The sequence below is a fragment of the Ailuropoda melanoleuca genome, chromosome 14, assembly GCF_002007445.2.
Source record: "Ailuropoda melanoleuca isolate Jingjing chromosome 14, ASM200744v2, whole genome shotgun sequence".
Classification (NCBI taxonomy): domain Eukaryota; kingdom Metazoa; phylum Chordata; class Mammalia; order Carnivora; family Ursidae; genus Ailuropoda; species Ailuropoda melanoleuca.
Window position 1 is genome coordinate 48,756,039 of NC_048231.1, and position 20,399 is coordinate 48,776,437.

The 20,399-nt window shown below is 44.9% G+C and overlaps 1 protein-coding gene across 1 annotated transcript in view; it reads right to left on the reverse strand.

The window, feature by feature from the left end:
* The window catches only part of APCDD1 (APC down-regulated 1), a 34,187-nt gene extending 13,795 nt beyond the window's left edge, over nucleotides 1–20,392 (reverse strand). Inside the window, exons 1-3 of the mRNA XM_002921728.4 lie at nucleotides 20,247–20,392; nucleotides 5,713–5,896; nucleotides 2,222–2,753 (exon numbers count right to left, since the gene is read on the reverse strand). Coding sequence (XP_002921774.2) covers nucleotides 2,222–2,753; nucleotides 5,713–5,896; nucleotides 20,247–20,304 — 774 coding nt within the window. The 5' untranslated portion in view covers nucleotides 20,305–20,392. The remainder of the gene's footprint in view (nucleotides 1–2,221; nucleotides 2,754–5,712; nucleotides 5,897–20,246) is intronic.
* Between the last annotated feature and the right edge of the window lie 7 nt (nucleotides 20,393–20,399).

The window sequence follows — 20,399 nt, forward strand, 5'->3', positions numbered from 1 at the left end:
TTAATCCTTTTTTCTTTTCAGTCCTAAAACCTGCCTCCGTGGGCGTATGCAGTTGAGGAAAAGGAATCTGAACCTGAGTGTGTGCAAAAACCCAGCCCAAGATCAGGTGTGGACGGGAGAGCGGCCAGACTCCAGCCCAGGCAGCTCCGGGACTGCACCTGCGCCCTCCTGCAGAAATTCAGCCTCCTCCCTCGGACTGCCTCCTTCTCACTCAGATCTCTGCCTCACTGCTCCTGTCTCTTGGCTGTTCGCTCTCTATTAGTGTCCCTGCACGAGGGCAAGCGGGCACAAAAAGGACTGTGTGCTGAGCAGATCTTCCTAAAGGTTCAGGGTGGGACAGAGTTGGCGCTCGTGGCTGACATAAGGTTTCTGGATTATCTGTGGGCCAGTTTTATTCATGACATTCTTACCTCCCATTACCAGAGATAATTTGAAAGTTGGCTAGACTGTACTCAGAGGCAGCCAAATGTTCAGATGAAAAGCTCCTTTACCCCGCTGCTCTTGCACACCAGAGGTTTCAAGAGCAGTTGTTCAGCTGCAGGGTTCAGCACCGACTCTGGACAATGCTTCTTTCTGGAAGGGTCCCACGATGGGACGGGGAGCCCATGATTCCTATCTGTCCCCCCACAAAGCACACCGTTGCCTAGATGCCACCTATGGCCCATTGTCCTCTTGATGCCTTTGCATGACGTGTGGAATGGGTGGACCTTCAGCTCCTCTGCTCTCCCCTCTCCTGAGAAAGCCTGGGGAATCCCAGGCAGACACTGGGATGGAGGCAAGCAAGAAAGGCCACCCTCTCCCTCACTGCCCTAACTCCCCTCTTCCTCCTCCACGCATCTGGAACCTCAGCGGGGGACAAGGGGGGCTGACTCCCGTTTGGCGCTAGGAGTCATTCTGTGAGCCCAGGGAGGGCTGGGTCTGGGGCCCAGGGCCCTCGGTCTGGCTTTGCCTCACACATGGTGACCGTCCCTGGTAAGGCGCATCTAGAGGAAGCAGCCTCGGCCAAGTGGGCTTCCTCAGCAGATTTCCCACAATTATAATAAAGGCGACTTTCATTACAGGAGCTCACAATAACACAGATAAACAGAAGATAACACCGAGTGGTCTTTGGCAGGGGAATTACTCTGGGATATCTCCACAAGTCATAAATAAGCTCAAAGGACTAAGAAAAAAAAAGATTAAAAAAATGAATATCAAACAAAAGTCAAATGGGGCCCCTCATTTATAGAGTTATTTTTCTAGAGAGGATTCCACAGATCTGATGCCGGTGGGGGCAGGGTGGGGGGAGGCACTGGAGAAATCTCCCTTGACCCCCTCCGTGCACGCCCCTCCCTGCCTCGAGCTTCCCCAACTTCTGCAGTGGAAGATCGTGTTACAGGCTGACACGGATTCTGAGCCCATGGGAAGGAAATGCTTTGTGAATTCCAAATATAATTACTGGACTATCATTCAAGAGAAGACCATTATAAGGTTTTAATTGTTTCCTGCCCCCCTCCGTCCTCCCTTATGATCACAGTGACTTTACATTTCACTTAGTTGAATGGAAAGAATGTGGGGTCTGCAGAAGGAGGTCTGGGTTCAAGTTCCAAAGCAGAACCTCACTACCTGGGTGACCTTGGGCAAAAGACAGCCCCATGAGTCTCTGCTACCTCTCCTTTCTGTCTAAGAGGGTGGCAGTATCTGACTCGGGGGGTCGTTGTGAAGACTGAAAGCAGTAGTGCGGGTGGGAGACTATAGGCACAGCCTACAATAGCACTGTCACGTTCCCCGTTCCCCTCAGGCGCCTCTCCCTCTCCTCCAGGGCTGGGATCACTCCTGGTCTGGCATCTGTCCCAAGTGTGGTTCTAACATCTCCGAACTTCCTTTATGCTTTCCTCTCCAAATCAAAGATGTTCATGGAGTGTTAGAGCTGAGAAGAGCCTTAAGAATATTCTAGAACCACCATCCCAGGGCCCCTAGCACACCAACAAGCCTCCTGCCATCACCCATGTCATGAGGAAAACCATAGCCCCTCATTGCACAGCAAGTTGGTGGCCCAGCCAGATGTCCTGACTCTGCTGCGTGTCCCTCCGTGGGCAGTCCTCCACCACGTCTCCCATGACACTGGGTCCCTTTGGACCCCACTGCTATGCCTCCCTACGGGTCGCTTATCTTACTTAATAAAGAACAGCCCGCAGGCCCTGAGTGCAGTCAGCTGCATGTGTGTGCGGGGGGGGGTTACCTTGGCATTCTGCAGGGGGGGCTGGTAACTGGACGGCCGGTAAAACATCCTCTGTGAGGCGTCAGTGTGGATGTCCCCGAGGAAGAGCTCCTCCACCAGGCGGTCCAGGTTGTGCTGGAGGTACTGCTTCTCCACACGGATGAGCTGCAGCTCGTGCATGGCGAAGTTCACGGCCTTGGTGCACTCGCAGCCATTCTCTTCCCGCCACAGGTCGTAGGGCACGTCCTGCACCCAGGGGCCCCCAGCAGGCACGAAGCCCGGGCACGTGCGGTTCACCAGCTGGCTGAGCCTCTCAGCGACAGCCTCTGTGTGGCAGACGACCTGCACGTTGTGCAGCTGGTAGTCGGCCTCAGTGCCCCCGCGGATGATCCAGGAGGCCTGGCGCAGGCGCACCTTGCCCCGGATGACAAGGGTGTAGGTGGGGCTCGTGCACCGGTTGCCGCCATAATAGAACTGGTAGGCCTTGAAGGTGTTATTGTGGTAGAATCTGTAGGACCTTGTGATGAACTCTGGGCCTGACCTCACTTCACAGCTGAAGGAGAAAAGGGGAAGGAAGACATTTTCAAGCCCAAAGGCACTGAGGAGCAGATTCGTTACAGGGTCAAGAAATTATGGTAATAATAACAAAAGTTTATTCTGGGCCAGACCCTGTTCTGTGCCTTCACAGAAACCAAGGTATTGAATCCTTACAACAACCTACAAGTGAAGGAGGTATTGTTTCTGTTTTACAGCTGGAGAAACCAAGGCATGAGAGATTAGGGAAAGTGCCCCCAGGCCACAGAACCAGCCAGGAGAAAAGCCAGACCTTGAATCCAGGCAGTCTGGCTCCAGGCTGTGTTCCTATCTCTCTACTCCAGTCTTTATTCGTTCTATGAACAAGCTAAGAGAGCCCAAACCTGCCATTCTCACTTCCACGGGGCCTAACTACAGAGAAGTGTCCTTCCGGTGGGAAGAAGGGAGAGAGTAGTGCCGGCCTATAAAGGAAGTCTCCTTATGCTAGCTCAAAACCAGTTGGTCCCTGAGCACTTCTGTTTTATGGGCCTTGTCCATAGCAGGCAGGTGTTCGATGTCTGTCGTCCTGAAATGGAATCTAGTCTGGAGAGAAGTCACTTAGGGGCAAGTGGAAATTCACCCTCCCGTCCAGTGAAAATTAATTTTCCCTCTACTGGGGAAAAGGGTCCATTAGTGAAAGCAAAGCTAACAGAACAGAAGTAAGGGTTCCTTTTGTTTGTGCTGACTGACAAAACGACAATGACAAAATGGTTTTTGGCTGTGGCTTTAAATCAATGCTAGATTTATTGGCCAGAAATACTTGGACTAGGCCTACAGGGCTCACATGGCTGGTAGGAACTGATCACTGCCCCACTGTGGACAGTTCCTATCTCTGGAGCCCAGCCCACACTAGGGAAATGCCCAGGGCTTCCTCAGCATATCCACCAGAGAATCCGACCTCTGTAAGTGCCCACTAGAACAGAATCTCAGTTACATCATGACTTACACCCATCAGGTTTGGCCCATAACTCTGCTCAAGTCTGTGATATTATATAACAATATAATATCAAAACTCAATATATCATATATACATACATTGCATATTATATATATATATATATCATATTTACTATGTATAATTTACAATAATTATGGTTTGAGCAGACTCAGGCTGGCTAAATCAAACAGTGGAGCGGAAATCCCAAAGACCTGTTATTCTCAAAACTGTTAATACTTCCGGTTTTCAGTTAACACACTGATGAAAGGTAAACATCACTCCAAGCAGGCACCTGCCTCTGGGAAAGGCTGTCAGCGGAAGTCCAGTGAGGGCGCAGCACAGAAGGCACTCAGTGGAACTCCGAGCCCAGTGCTCTGCAGAGAAGGCTCGAGAGGAGCCACAAAGGTCCTCCCCCTACGAAGAAGGCCCCATGCCGCGTGAGCAGTGATTGAGGTCTGTTTATAAGGGCACTGATGGTATGCTGCCTGGCCTCAGGGCTCAGTGCATCCCAAGTCGCGCCACCCCATCATCTAGGCCTCATCACCTCTAGATACACCTGTTGCAACCATCTTTTCATTGATCATCCTCCTCTCACTTTTTCTACCACCCATTTGCCGCACTGCAGCCCGAGTTCCTCCTGTGAAAGCTGGATCATGTCTTAAGCATGGTCCTTGCTGCAAACTCTTCAGTGACCAATGACGGTCCAGTTCTCTTAATTTTAACCCCAATCTGGCCAGACCTGTCCTGGAGCTGGTCCCGCCCTCCCCGGCAGCCTCATCTGAAGCTGTGCCCCCTCACCCCCCGCAATGTACCTATGCCCGGGTTTACTACTCCCCTGCTACAAGGACTCCAGGTCAGTTGTTTCTCCAACCCAGTCTTTGCTAGTTCTTCCAGATGGAAAGCACTTCCCTGGGTCTTTGCACAGCTAAGGACATCCCAGCTCAAGTGTCCTTTCCTCTGGTAGCCTTTCCTGACCCCACCCCTGTCTTAAAATAAGGCCCCTGGTATTCTCCTTTAGCACCTGTTGTTTTTTTCCCTCTTCATACTACTTCTTTGTATGTTTATTTGTAAAATTCCTGAAGACAGGGACTATGTCTTGTTTTGTTCACTGCTATATATACAAAATCAAGAATAGTGCTGGGCACACAGTAAATATTTGTACACTCAATAAATATGTGTTTAAATAAAATGATAAATTATTTAAAAGTACACCACATTAAGATTGTGCAAATATTTATCATACGGTTATTTTAAGAAACCCCATCTTTAGGGAAAAAAAAAAAAACAACACCTCTGGGTCTTCATCTTATAAAAATTCCTTTTTTCTCTTCTCTGTGTGCATTTGATCCCTCCCCAAGGTACCTGGAGGCTGCAAGGGAAAAGTGATCAGATCCCAGAGTGAGCCTTGTTAATTCTCAACAATTTAATCGGTAGGGGAAAAATTGCAGGTCTGCCTCTCGGCTATTTTTAAAAGCTCTAATGGAAGATAAGCCAGAGCTCAAATTGGGATAAATCTCAGCTCTGTAGCCTGGAAAACAGTCCAAGAACTATGCCCTGGCTAGCAGAGGTAGCTTAAGTACCTTTTCACTTACTCTTACAACCCTGAAGCCATATATTAAATTACCAGAATATGGCTAGAATATTTAGACCCTCAGAAGCTTGCAAGTCATGTTTCAGGGTCCGTGAAACACAGACTCCTAATTTCACTTGCTAATGGTTTCTTTTTATACATGCGTGGTCCCACAGAGTCCGTAAACAAGGACCCATTCACTCACAGCCTGTGGTTAACAGTGTACATCATCTCTGCTTTAGCTAACATTCCTACAGTCCTTAGCTCTGGTTCTTTACCGACCAGAGTTTCAAAGTGTTGCTTGGTTTTTAGTTAGATAACACCTGGTAGTCTCTGGGCATCTGAGAAGCCCCGAGGAAGGCCTTCACAGCCGCGTGTTCTCTGGTTCCCCCCCCACCTCCCCCACCTAGGTCCAGCCCCCGACCCTCTTACCCAGTGGACACCCAGTGGCCTTCGATCGCTGGTGGCATCTGCACGGTGATCCTTGCACCATTGTGGAGATGTTTGAGCATGTGATGGCACTGTGATTCCTTGAAAGCCCTCCAGGCACTTTTCTCTAAGGACCTGGGATGGGATCTGCTGTCTGGATGAAGGAGGGCAGAACCCTCTCCCAGCCCTGGAAGAAAAGGGGAAGTTTGCTGAAAGGAGAGCTCGCAGCAGACAGGAGTCAGGCTGAGGAACTGCCTCTTCGGCAAGAAATCACTGCAAATGGGGGGCACCTGGGTGGCTTGGTTGGTTAAGTGTCTTTCTTTGGCTCAGGTCATGATCTCAGGCTCCTCGCTCAGCCCCTCCCCTCTGCTCCTGCTCTCTCTCTCCCCCTCTCTCTCAAATAAATAAAATCTTTTAAAAATTATTTAAAAAAAAAAAAGAAAGAAAGAAAACACTGCAAGTAGGAAATGCACTCCTACCCCACCAGGCTTATCACTGTCTCTGCTCTCCTGGAGTTCACATCTCAAAGGCAGATGCATCCTGGGAGACCATTTCCCGGGTGGGAAAGCCGGGAAAGCGGAGGCCCACAGAGACAACACAGACTCTTGGGAGGTCTCTTAGCTAGTTCCTGGCAAAGCCTGAGCTCAAATCCGTGCATCTGGGCAACAGCAAATAAAATGGTCCATCTAAGTGAGCAGCTTACAGTGCAGACAAATGAACGTAACAGGGGCTGAAGAGAGAAGTGAACACGTTCCAAAGCCACCCAAGGGAGGGGTAAGAAAGGGGTCAGCAGAAGGGTGGACTCATGCAGTGACACATTTAGGTGAGGAGGGGGAAAAGCATGGAGACCAGCCTCAGTGGAAGGGGAATTCTGATGGAGTGGAGAAAGGCCCAGGAATAACTCAGAGGGCTCCTGACATCTGCTCCCTGGCTTGGCTCCCAGCTGTTCCCAACAAGCCATGCATCTTCGGGTTCTCTCCATCTCTTGGATGGACACACTACGGGGCTGCCCATCAGTAGAGCACAAGTCATAGATCCCCCTTCGGTGGGGGAAGTGTGGGACATTTTTTCCCAATTATGTTCCCACTCTAGCCCCTCACACCCACAAAGGCAGTGCTAACAAAGGGTTCTAACTTAAGAATAACTACAAGAAGACTACGTATTTTTATTTTTCACAGGTAAAGGTATATTAGGACTAAGTTCATCTTCAGTATAATCAGTTTAGGTTGGCAGACACTTAAACATGCAAAATAACCCTCCAGCCACTGTTCAGAATAAAGCATGGCCAGCTGAGTTATAATTTGAAAGCCTACTCTTTCTCTTTGAGGTTCACTCCTGAAGTAATTAACACATCAATATGTCTTTATTGTGGACCTACTAAGGATTCAGCACTGTTAACCAAAAAAATAAAAAATAAAAACAAAAACAAAAAACCCTAGACAAATAGACAATAAAATAAAAATGTACACAAAATAAATAAAATGCACCCATCAGAACTATAGTTTCAAGAGGCAAATATATATTCTGTAATCAACACCTAAATTACTTTATAGAGAAACCAGGGCTTATGAGGGATCGTCTAAGAATAAAAAGTTAGACCCAGAACATGGTGACTTAGAACAACATAATGAAAATCTACTGGAGAAACTCAGACCCATATGTTGCTAACATTCAGGTATTTGTAAACTATTCAGATATTTGCCATGACTCAGAGGGCTGAACTAATCTTTTGTTGAAAGTCTTTGGTACTGAGAAGACATGTGGGAACTCTGGGCTTTTCCTCCGAGCAAATGCTGGCCTCAGGCTAGAGCTGCAACTTTGGACTGCTCCTATGGATCTTAGATAAAGTGAAAGGCAATGAGGCAGAGACATCTATGAGTATCATTCAACTAAATAAAAAGCGTGAAAAGAGATTCTAAAATGAGATGATGGTACTGCGTTCAAATGAAATGCAACCTCACCACCAGCCCTGCTTAGCCCAACCGGGTGATTTGGATCCCAGCAAGAATGAGAAAAACACTGAAACTCCGAAATCCACGTCTGGTGCTGTCAGTGTTCATGGGCTCATGGCGGTTCAGTGAGGCCCTTCCTACCAGTGGCCCCTGCTTCCACGGAGGAAGGAAGAGTTTACTTCTGGGTATTCTCTCCCCATACCTCATTCAACCCTCCCCAGTGAAGCTGTGTGCAGGATGAAAACAGGTGTGTGTGTGACTACGCTATTCGTCCCTGTCTGCCAAACTGGCCTCTTTACAAAATACAGTTCACCCTTGAACAACATATTATATGTGTTATATACTGTATTCTCACAGTAAAGTAAGCTAGAGAAAAGAAAATGTTATAAAGAAAATTGTAAGGAACAGAAAATACACTTACAGTACTGTACTGTATCGAAAAAAAAAAATCCACATGTAAGTGGACCCACACAGTTCAAAGCTGTGTTGTTCAAGGGCTAAGTGCACATGCATTTTGATCAGCGCCTACCCCTGCCATGTAGTAAGCCCTCGACTCTCCAGTTGTTTGCCTGTGGCACTAGGCCAGGTGGAAAGGCTGAAAAATTCAGGGGTGACCTGTTAGCAATCCTACCATGGATATCTGTCTATACTATGGCTTCTGATTGAGTATTTATCACAGTTCTCATGTTTTCATCCCCATTTGTCTAAGACCTCTGTTGATCTCTCAGTTGGCTTTGAACTAGAGGAGGGAGAAGGGGTACTATGGACCTCTACCAATCCCAAGAGTTGTAATTATCTTGATGCTGGGAAGCAGTTCCTGAATGCCATCAAGAAAGGAAAGACACTACAGCTTGCTGTCTGGTGGGTCAACTGCCAGTGTGATCAGTTACAATGTGGCTAACTTAAAACAGATTTTAATTCAAGTTATGAAGCATTGGGAGTTGGGGAAGAGTCTGCTTTAAATGTGACACTGAGCTTGTGGTAAAGAACCATCATCTCCCTATCAACCAAGCTATGTTCTAAAAATTGATTTGTAAACCCCTTTACACCCTGCAACTGCTTTTCCGTAAAGATAATAAAAGCCGGGAGGATAGTGGATATGGGTGAAGTCTCTGGAGCTAGGCTGCATGAGTCTGAAACTGGATCTGCCACTTAAAGGATTCCATTGAATCCAAGACTTCAAGGATTGTTAAGATGCATCATTATTTTACTACCAGTGACAAAAACACTTGCAGTTCGATGATGACACCATGCCTGCACAATGGTCCTGCGATCCCCCTGAATCCCGCACAGCAGTGCCCCACTGCTCTGACATTGCTTTTATCTGTTCAAAGAGATGTGACAGTGTTTCTTGCCTTCAGTTGCAACGCTTCATGTGTGACAGGTAATGTGTTTGCTTTGCATGTATCTCAACAGCAAAACACAAACAGCCACATCTTTTTGTGGGTATCTTCCTTTCCATGTAATTGACTGTTGCTATGTGAGAAAATACGGAATCACAGTTTACTCTTCCAGTGATAAATATCTGCCTTACTGATGTCAAACTCACACTCCACTGCTCTGTTACGTGGACATGCTGATTTTGAAGAGTGAAATTTATGAGAGTTATAGAGAAAATAACTAAGCACGTGTGGTTCAAACATGTACTCTATTTTCAAAACCGACCTATTTGCAATTAATCCATAGACACAGAATAACAAGCGGCCACATAAAGGAAGTGATGTGATGACAGTATGAGCTGCTGCATCCAGATTCACATAGGCATAGCCTGCATCACCGCCATATGACTGGTGCCTGCAAGTTAACAGGGACTTGGACCCCCATCGATCATAAGATACACATCCACTGCAGAGATCTTAAAATGGGGAAAAAATGTGTATCTTTCAATTGATGAAACACACCATTAGCGTAGTGACCTGAAACAAATGACTTAACCTCTCCAAGCTTCGGTCTACTCATCTGTAAGGAGGGGATAACGTGACCTGTCTCTTAGGGCTGGTGTCAGGATACACTGAGACTGTCTCCCTTAGCACAGACATAGTTCTCATTAAGTGTGTTATTATTTTAAATAATGATAGGCTTTTAGACTGCCCTCAAAAAGTCCTTCCTAACTAACAGCAGAGTTAAAATAACGGTAAAAGTCAGCTAGAGCCAGGCTCACTCTTTGCTCTGAGAATGACAGAGAGCTCAGAATATAGAAAGGCACAGGGCTCCCCGACAAAGTTAACTGGTGACCCTGATGCAGAAGAGGGTGGGACCCAAAGTGCTGGATTCTGTGGTTGTTGACAAGTTCTACTCAGTTTAACAAATACCTATTCACTCTTACTTTGTATATTTTAGGAGCTGGAAGCATGAAGAAGAATGAAGAAAAGTTTTTCTGACCTTGAGGCTCTCAAGAACTCATTGGCCTGAATGTCAAAGAACAAGGGTGGAGATAATGAAGGAGGGTTCTGGGAAGGCAGCTGCAAGTTCATAGGCAGAGGAAGAGGGAGGGGTGGTCAGAATTTGCACGGGTCGTTCATAAGGCCAGTCACACAGGAAGGGAGCCTACAGTGATGCTTTTTAACCAGGGGTGGAAGAAAAAAAATCCCAGAGCCACCAATACGCCAGTCATTCAAAAGCAGGCAAAAGAACATTACGTCACTCAGGTTTCTAGAGACAAATCTCCACTTGGCCATCGTTCTTATCACAACAAGCAAAGGTCACAGACATGGCAAGGCTGTCAGTGCAGAAGAGCGGCAGCGTCAGCAGCCAGGTGGAGAACTCCCCAGCTAGCACAGCTCTTCAGCGTACAGTGAGTTTAGGGTTTGCACTTGAGGCTGATAACTATATTTTTAGGATAGAAAAAATGGGATTGGTTCTATCTTTGCCCTTCGAGTACCCATCACCTTGGCGGGAACAAAATTAAATGCATCATGTGAAAGCCGGAGCTGCTGTACAGTTGGAGAAACTTGTCTCTTAGGTCTGCAGTCAATTGCCAACAGTGGTCTCCAATATTTACTTGGTTTGTCTGGTGTGGAAACTCTGGTTGGCCTTCTCATGAGTGCTATTTCTATGAAATGGTTTTCAGAATTAAAAGGTCATTTGAAGCACCAAGTCTAGCTGCAGAAGAGGTCAAGGTTAACAGCTTTCCTTATCCCCCACACTTCCATCTTAAGATCACCCATGGTGTGACCTCTAGGGAAAACAGTCTTAGGCTTCTGGTCAACCCAGGGACACCTGTGTTCACTGTGTTGCTCAGATTATGTCAACTCCAATTTGGGACTGAAACTAGCAACTCATTCATCCAAACCATCAGAAAGGTTCTGAAGGGCCAGGCTTTGTCTAGACATGGAAGCTACAAACATTATGCCCTGAGAGAGTCTCAGCTGGGCCAGAAACCACCCCAAGTGGGCTTGTAGAGGGACTCATAGGGCAGAGAGAGCAGACTCTGAATTCATCCTTGGAGGGTTCATGGAGGGGCAACCATGCCTTACATGCTGAATGGAAGTGATCTGGGCAGAGTATACAGCATATCCAAACATAAAGAGGTAGACAGGAAGGGTTCACATAGGAGGAACAAGGGCCAGGCTCAGGGAGGGGTGACCACAGGGTGGCCCACAACAAAGGAGCAGAAGAAGAGAGGCAGAGCCATGATCAAGAGTGCCTCATAGCGTACTGAGTGTGAATTTCACTGGAAAGGTGAAGAGAAACCAAAAGGTGTTAAGCGATGGAACAGCACAATAGGAATTCCATTTTGGGAAGATCACTTTTCCCATTCTTGGAGGTATGGGAAGCAGATGGGAAACAGGAAGATCCATTCTGAAGCTTCTATGATGATGGCTCAGCATATCATTTTAGCCTGAATAAATGAAAAAGATAAGAGATGGGAACCACTCTGGACAAATAGCAGTAAATCTCTTTTGTAGTCTCCGAGTTTTTTGTCCAGTACATCTTTTGCATGTTGTGGAGAAGGTATATAAGAAGTTAGAGTCAAAGAAAGGAAAGAGAGAGGAAGGGAGGGAGAGAGGAAAGTAGGAACAAATACTAATTTAGCACTACATCTGAAAAGAAACTTGTGCAAAATATTTATATGTCACATTTTAATCTTAAATTGTGTAAATCCATCATCCTGATACTTACCAATGCAGTACTCAGGGGTGGCAACTTTTAGAATAGCTGCTGAGTATTCCTATTATTTATAATAAATCTGCTTGTTATATATATATAATAACTTTTTTAAAACCCCATTTAATTGGACTACCTATGTTACTGGAAATGTTGACTAATCACAACAGCTGGCTGTTGAAAATTCTGCCATTGTATGTGGAATGCAGTTGACATTTATGATCATTCGTTCTTTGACGATTCAGATTCCCAAAGTGGCTCAAGGTCATTTTTTTTTTTAGTTTAAAATTTTTATTCTTTTANGCTGTTGAAAATTCTGCCATTGTATGTGGAATGCAGTTGACATTTATGATCATTCGTTCTTTGACGATTCAGGTTCCCAAAGTGGCTCAAGGTCATTTTTTTTTTTTAGTTTAAAATTTTTATTCTTTTTAATTTTTTTATAATAATTTTTTATTATGTTATGTTAGTCACCATACAGTATATCCTTAGTTTTTGATGTAATGTTCCATGATTCATTATTTGCATATAACACCCAGTGCACCAAGCAATATGTGCCCTCCCTAATACCCATCACTGGCCTCTCCCAATCCCCCAGCCCAGTCCCCTCTGCAGCCTTCAGTTTGTTTCCCAGAGTCCACAGTCTCTCATGGTTCATTCCCCCTTCTGTTTACCGCCCCTTCATTCTTCCCTTCCCTTCCCTACCAATCTTCCTGCTATTTCTTATGTTCCATAAATGAATGAAACCATATAATTGTCTTTCTCTGCTTGACTTATTTCACTTAGCATAATCTCCTCCAGTCCCGTCCATGTTGCTGCAAATGTTGTGTAATCATTCTTTCTGATGGCTGAGTAATACTCCATTGTATATATGGACCACATCTTCTTAATCCAGTCATCTGTTGAAGGGCATCTCGGTTCCTGCCATGATTTAGCTATTGTGGACAATGCTGCTATGAACATTGGGGTGCATATGGCCTTTCTCTTCATTACGTCTGTATCTTTGGGTAAATACCCAGTAGTGCAATGGCTGGACCATAGGGTAGCTCAATTTTTAACTTTTTAAGGGACCTCCACACTGTTTTCCAGAGTGGCTGTACCAACTTGCATTCCCACCAACAGTGTAAGAGGGATCCCCTTTCTCCACATCCTCTCCAACATTTGTTGTTTCCTGCCTTATCCATTTTTGCCATGCTAACTGGCATAAGGTGGTATCTTAACGTGGTTTTGATTTGAATTTCCCTGATGGCTAATGATTTTGAACATTTTTTCATATGTCTGTTAGCCATTTGTATGTCTTCATTGGAAAAGTGTCTGTTCATATCTTCTGCCCATTTTTTGATTTGATTATTTGTTTCTCGTGTATTGAGTTTGAGAAGTTCTTTGTAGATCTTGGATNCGAATCGCCAAGGAATTGTTTAAAAGGAAAAACGAAGCTGGGGGCATCACACTGCCGGATTTCAAGCTGTACTACAAAGCTGTGATTACAAAGACAGCATGGTACTGGCCCAAAAACAGACCCAAAGACCAATGGAACAGAATAGAGAACCCCAAAATGGACCCTCGGCTCTTTGGGCAACTAATCTTTGACAAAGCAGGAAAAAAACACCACATCCAGTAGAAAAAAGACAGTCTCTTCAATATATAGTGCTGGGGAAATTGGAGGGCTATATGCAAAAGAATGAAACTTGACCACTCTCTCATACCATACACAAAGATAAACTCCAAATGGATGAAAGACCTCGATGAGACAGGAATCCATCAAAATCCTAGAGGAGAACATAGGCTGCAACCTCTTTGACATCGGCCACAGCAACTTTTTTATGACACATCTCCAAAGGCAGGAGAAACAAAAGACAAAATGAACTTGTGGGACTTCATCAAGATAAAAAGCTTCTACACAGCCAAGGAAACAGTCAAGGTCATTATTAGGAACATCAGTCCCTGTAGGATGGTACTCTGGATACAGAGATACTGGAGCGGGAAACAACTCTTTTTAAGCCATAAGAGGTGTTTTCCTCTTTTTTAATTATTTATTATTACTTTTTTAATAAGCTGATGAAGTCTGTGTGTGGGAGTTGCGTGCACATCAACATTTTGGTTAACTGAGGATTCTAGATATTTTGGTTAACTGAGAAAACTAGTTAATTGAGTTCCTTTAAGATTTTGCCATAAATGGATCCAAGGAAAAGAGTGTCTCAAAGGAATAAAAAACAACCACCATACAGTAAGAGAGTGCCTGTGAATGTGGTCTTCAAGGTGGTTTTGGGTAGGTCATCCAATATGTGCCTTTTACTTGTATAAAAGTAAAAATTATATGAATGGTAATAATAACTAAAGTTTGTGTAACACTTAACAATTTTCTTTGTGTATATGCTATCTCATTTATCAAATGCCAGTTACTACCGAGGTACAGAAAGTTGTAAGCAGAGAACCACTCTTTAATGCGAAGGGTTCTATAAACCGCCAGTCCATGACACAGACTAAGCTGGAAGCTCTCCACAGCACTGTTCCCTGTCCAGCAGAGCTCTGAATCCGGAAAGGGACTTCCCCATGGTCTCCAAGACTAGGGGTGCCAGGGCCTGGGCTCAGATAAAATTATGATAACAAGTGGGTCTTTCTTTCAAATAAGTGTGGGAGAAAATAGTAGATTTCGGAAAGAAATTATTCACCTGTTGAAAAAAAATTAATTCCTGAAGGCTTTAGGGTATAATTGTACAGACTACCACTTCTAGAGAACTAAACGAGACCCTGGAGCTCTGGACGGTTTATTCACATGCCTGCATGCATGTGCGTGTGTGCGCGCGTGCGCATGCACGAGTGATTTACTCCCAGGGAATAAATCATTCTGTAGCAGTAATCCAAAATGACTGCAGAATGACCTGAACTACTACCATAATTGTAATAGCCTACCATTCAGAGACTGAAAACTCTCATGATATCAATAAAAAAACCAGATTTCCCGAAATGAAAGGAAGCAGAGGGTTGAGCATTTATGCAGAGATTGACACCCTAAATACAAAGCCCCTGTGATGAGGTGACTATTTCCCCCACTGAATTCACCAGATTACTCATTCAGAAAGCAGTCCTTTAACACAGTGGTCAAAGGGAATGAATATACTACTTCTGCTATGGTCATTGGCAGCAAAGCGTGCTTCTAAACCCATGGTGTTTTCAGGAAGCAGCCAGTCCAGGGACAGGGAGGGACTAAACGGAAGAGTGATGGGTCAGGGACCAGGGGAGCAACCAGTGAGTGACTATTTGCCTTTTGAAAGTCAATATTCATTCATTCACCAAATAGCTGAAGTGCCTACTACATGTGAGGTTCTCTTTTACACATGGGCCGTTGTTTTTAAATGAAAGGAAAAGTGAAATAGAAGGAAAGTATACCCCATGTCCAAATCCCCAATTTTTCAATAACATTTTAAAAAATGTGAACTATCTAGATATATGCCAGAGTTTCTCACCTGCCGATCGAGATGGAGAACCAAAAGTTCCAAACCATTTTACGTGTAATAAAATGTAAAATCAGTGGGGAAGGAAACAATTTTCAAGCACACTTGGGACTGAACTAATCTTTGATCAGGTCAGTCTCTATAATATGTAGTTCGATGTTTTAAAAAAAAATTTAAAAGGCTAAATAAGCATATGTAAAAATATTAACAATGGTTTGTCTCTGGGGAGGGGGTTCTGAGTGATTCTTGCTCATTTTGCATGCTTCTGTTTTAAATAATGTGACATGTATTACTTGGATAAGCAGAGTGAGAAAGTATTCTCAAGTTAGAACTGGTGTGATATGTAAGAACCCAAAGCAGATAAAATGTGACTGATTAGATTAAATGCAGGTAATTACTTAGCCATGAAATTGCCCTGCCCAATTAAATAAGCAGTCATTACTGTAAATGTATGCTTTACCGTGGATTTTGCTAGATAAACTCCAGCACAGCTTTCCATGTGTTGGAATAAAAGCCTGTATGCATTGCAGACAAACCGGATTTTACTACCATGTGGGTAGCTATGCCTACCAAGCTCTTATTTTTATTTCCAAATTGTTTTTTGAGATAAAAGCTGAAAGAGCTGCTCTTGCCAATCTTTAAAGCTTTTTATCTAAAAGTATTTTTCCCTTTATGAGAAATATAATAAAGTCAAGATTTCAAATTCCTGGCTCCATTCAACTGTAGCTGAAAACGAGGTAATTTTCTATGTCATTTTCATCTAATGCCACGGTCCCCAGGCTAGACACTGGGGTTGAACCACAGACTGCACCATTTGCATGTTGCATCCGTAGCTGACTGCTGCTGCCGCACCCACGCTCTTCAGCACGGTTGTGCGCATGTACGGGCACATGGGGCCTGTGTGTGCATAGTGTGCGTGGGGTATATGCACGTTTGGTGCTGTTTGGTGGGATTCTCAGCAGGTAAAGTACTACAGTCACCCAGAGCATGCCATCCTCCCAGCTCTGGGGCTCTGCAACAAGCTTTCCTTCCTCACCCCTCGATATTCTCTGGGGCTCTGCAGGAAAGGGAGTATGCGCCTCCTCACAGCTCCTGTCCCTGGCATGCAGTGGTTCTTAGCACACAGTAGGGCCTCATAAATGTACTTGCTGAATGAATGAAACTGGAAAATCCTTACAGAACAGAATATCCTTAATAATTTTAGGGTGACACTGTATCATTTCTTTAACCTTGATACCTATCATGTGACTTTCCAGAATAATTCTATTCCCAAATTAGAACTAAACAAGGACTCGAAAACGTAAAATCTTGACAGTAAGAAGGCGTGTGTGGACAATGATGGCAGGGTCTTCACTTCAGTGCTACACACCAGGGTCTACTGAAGACATGTTCTGCTGCGTGAGCTTTCAGCAGATGTATACAATCACTAACACAGCTTTCCATCTTTCTAGTCTTAAATGTTTTATGCTTCACTTTAATTGATTATATCAAGTTGTCATCAGTCTGTCCCTGAACAGTATGTAATTACACAGTCATATCATCCACTTAAGGTTTAGTTCTCTTCTCATTTGGGGAGAAAAAGAATGAACATGGCTATTATAGATCTGCCTAGACACATGTTTGAGGCAAGTCAATTGATTTCACAAGAGAATATTTAACATCTAAGACCCTTGCTCCCTGTTATGTACCAATAAGTCATATTTCTTTTCAAGATTTCATTTTATGATCAAGGGGAAAGGGTGCAGGAAACACAATGTTTTCTTGGTTACAAAAACTGTCTTCTTCAATAAAAGAGTATTTCAAAGATTCCTGTTTTTCCCTATTTAAGTGTTTCGTCCGATTTTGTTGGGTAAGCTCCTATTTGGAAATTTACAGTTTTTTGGGTATTTTCCCCCATTTTGCTAGAATACGCTTGAATGAAAGAATAGCTCAAAATTGCCTTCACCTTTCAGAAAAGTCAACGAATTCTACACAAGTAAGCAGCATGGGGGGACAGAACAGCTCCCCCAACATCAGTTCCAAAACTTAAAATCAAGTATTTCCATTAGCAAGGAGAGTCCGCACTTTGCTGTACATTAAAGCACCACTTATTCTGGAATACCTCATGCTAATCTGTGTTTCTGGAGCCGAATGATTTTTGTGGCTTTTCATCTAAGCAAAGAAAACAGTGATAATGGACATCTTCCAGCTGCATACCTCTGTGACATTCAATAGGTTTTATTTGGATTAAGAAATTCAATTGTTTTCACAAGTTGAAGGAGAGGAAAGTGAAATTGACATGTATACTTTCATGCCATTAAATTCTGAACTTGTCTTGCCCTACATTTACAGTTTAAAAAACAGCAAAAACAAACAGGCTCAAGTCTAGCCAGAGCCTAATTTACTAACCAGTAGGACATAGGAGTGATTTATGACTTGCAATGACTTGAAATAAAAGTAACCAACAAATTGAGCAAAGACTGGAGGCCAAACATCATAGTTTCTATGTCATCTTTACACAGAATCTTCATGAAAGCCTTGTGTACTGTTTAATCTTATTAATGCGACTTGCTAGTGTAACAACCTATAAATGATGTCTGAAACTACACTTACTGCAGTTTGTCACAAATACACTCCTAACCCCAGATAATCTCTTGTTACTTAACAATCGCTACCATAAACAAACAAATAGTGTCCTATGTTTAATAAAATAAGATGCCCAGGTATCAGGGGAAAAATCGTCAAGCCATTCTAAGAAGATTTCAGGTAATTTCCTTCGACTCATAACTATTAGAATATATGATCAAGCTTATCTGTTGCTACAGAAATTTTAAATGCTTGTAAAACCTCCGACTATAGAGTAGGACACATTCAACAAGCCATTCTCGGGTTAAGATGATTAATACCCATTTTCAGTTAAAATCACTTCTATCAGGGAAAATCAGGAGGAAAAAGGGGAAAAGGAGAATACTCAACTGTTTCCTGGTGCTTTACATTATCCTAACGAATTATGACAAGCCTTTCTTAAATCCCAAGGATTTATACATTGAACAACCATTCCATCTGTTTATTTTTTGTTCTAGAGTCCAACACTCCCTGCAGGATCCAAGCTGATCTTTGAGCAACTTCAGCGTTAATAACTTTGCCATTGCAGATTGACTTTGAAATTGGATAATTTTTTTGCAGGGTATCCATGTCATCCCATTACAATTTGCAAATGCCTTTTTTCTCTTATATCCTCTTTGACACACATGCACAGGGTCTGATGCCCCCTCCCTCCCTCAGGGTTATAGTGCAGACTGCTCCTTTCCTTCCTCCCTTCCACCACAGGTTCTCCTCCCAGCACAACTGGGTCTGGGTAAATCTCTTATCCCAAGAAGTTCAGGCCAACACAGATTCAAATTTGGAGATTTGGGGCTATACTCATAAGGACATACTGGGGCTTTTATTACCAACTATTAGTTCCTATCAGGGTAGGAAGTATAATTACAACACCCACCTCTGAAAGGAGGGAGAAAGCATTCAGAATTAGCCGGTCCAAGCTGTACGTCTAAGGACCACTTTTGTAGTCCAAATTGCAAACAAAATCTGTTTATGCCAAATTTTCAAGTAATTTCTCATTTTATCATTCCACCATCCTGCCATTTTTGTTCGCAGATATTACAACACATTTTTTAAGGGGACAATTTTCTCTGTTTCATCTCTCTCACCCTCTTTCTTCTGGTGTGTGTGGCAGCTGCTGTTTGATCTGTTCATTGGCTCTGATTTGTTTCATGTTTCAGCCAAAGATTAAAACTGCTCTGTAATTCTAAGCAGATGGGCCTAGGAGTGCAACCCTATAATTATACTTCTCTCTTTGGCCCTCAAACTGCAAGCCTTCCATCCTGACTTTTAAAGTCTGGGATCACTGGGGCTCAGTGGACACACCTTGGCAATCAGGCAGGTCTGGCCCCACCAGACACCTTAGCTGGGCCTGCAGCTACAGCAGGACTACAAAGAAATGAGCCACTCACAGAGCTCCGGGATTCACTGGCTGTGCCTTCCTAGATCACACAGGGCGGGGGGTGGTGGCGGAGGGGGGCGGGGGTCGCAGCCTGGTCTTCAGTGCTACCTCTGATGCAGCAATGCATTCTCAAGCTCCACGGAGCTGCGGGTCCTGCTCATAAAGTGAGTGTCCTTCAGGGCGCTCATCTGACCTGCAGGGGTTTTGGAGGCTTGGTAGTGCGGAGGAAGGAGAGCCCTGCTCCGGGTGGAGACGCTCTGCTGAGATGTCAGGTGTCCCCCATTAGGGAAAGGTCACTCAGGATTTCTGAATCAGCACAACGTGTTCTGCCACCGCCTGCAGAAAGCATCAACACCAACCCACCACAAAATCGGCCTTACTTTTCTGCGTGCAATTCCTGGAACTCTTTGAAAGAGCTGATGTTCCCTGGCTAAGGGGTTTACTGGAGCCCCTGAGGAAATGTGGCCCATGAGGCGCAGAAACAAAACCATCAAGCAAGAGTCTGAAGGAAACAGGGTGTCCAGTTCCGGAGAACCCTAGGAGACTGGTTTTCATGACTGCACCCTGGCTTTTAAGAGTCCCCTGCTCCTTGAGACTGCACCAGTCCACTTGGGGAGAGAGCCCCATCACCACACCTTCAGCAAACACTCGTCCTCTCCAGGGCACAGAGAAACGCGCGCGGGCTGTTTTTCCCCTTAAATGACCAGTTTCGCTTTACAGACCCACAAACGCTTGGACCACATCAAGAGCCCCTCCGGCAGGCACTCTGACACTGTGGAGACGGGATCGCCGACCCCGCGATTTCATGACAGTCTACTCTGAAACGCCAACGGTACATAAAAGTTTTCCCTGGAACTTGATGCAATCCATTCAGGAGCTAAAAGGTGTCTGTGTGTGAGCTCTGCATCCTTCCAGAAAGCAAGCTCCAACCGCAAACCAGCTCCCGGCGCCGCCGGGGGACCCGCGAGCCCCCTCTCTCGGGGGCGGGCAGGGGGAGCAGCGGCTGTGCCCCAGCTCCCCGGCGCCCGCACAGGAACTCACCGTGAAGCAGGAGGGCCGGGAACAGGTACGCGAGCAGGAGGCGGCACAGACCAGACATCTCCAGTTCTCCTCCGGGACCGCCCGAGCCGCCCGCCGTCCAGGGACGCCGCTCCCCGGGAACGGCCTCGGCGCCGCGCGCACTCTGTCCCCCCC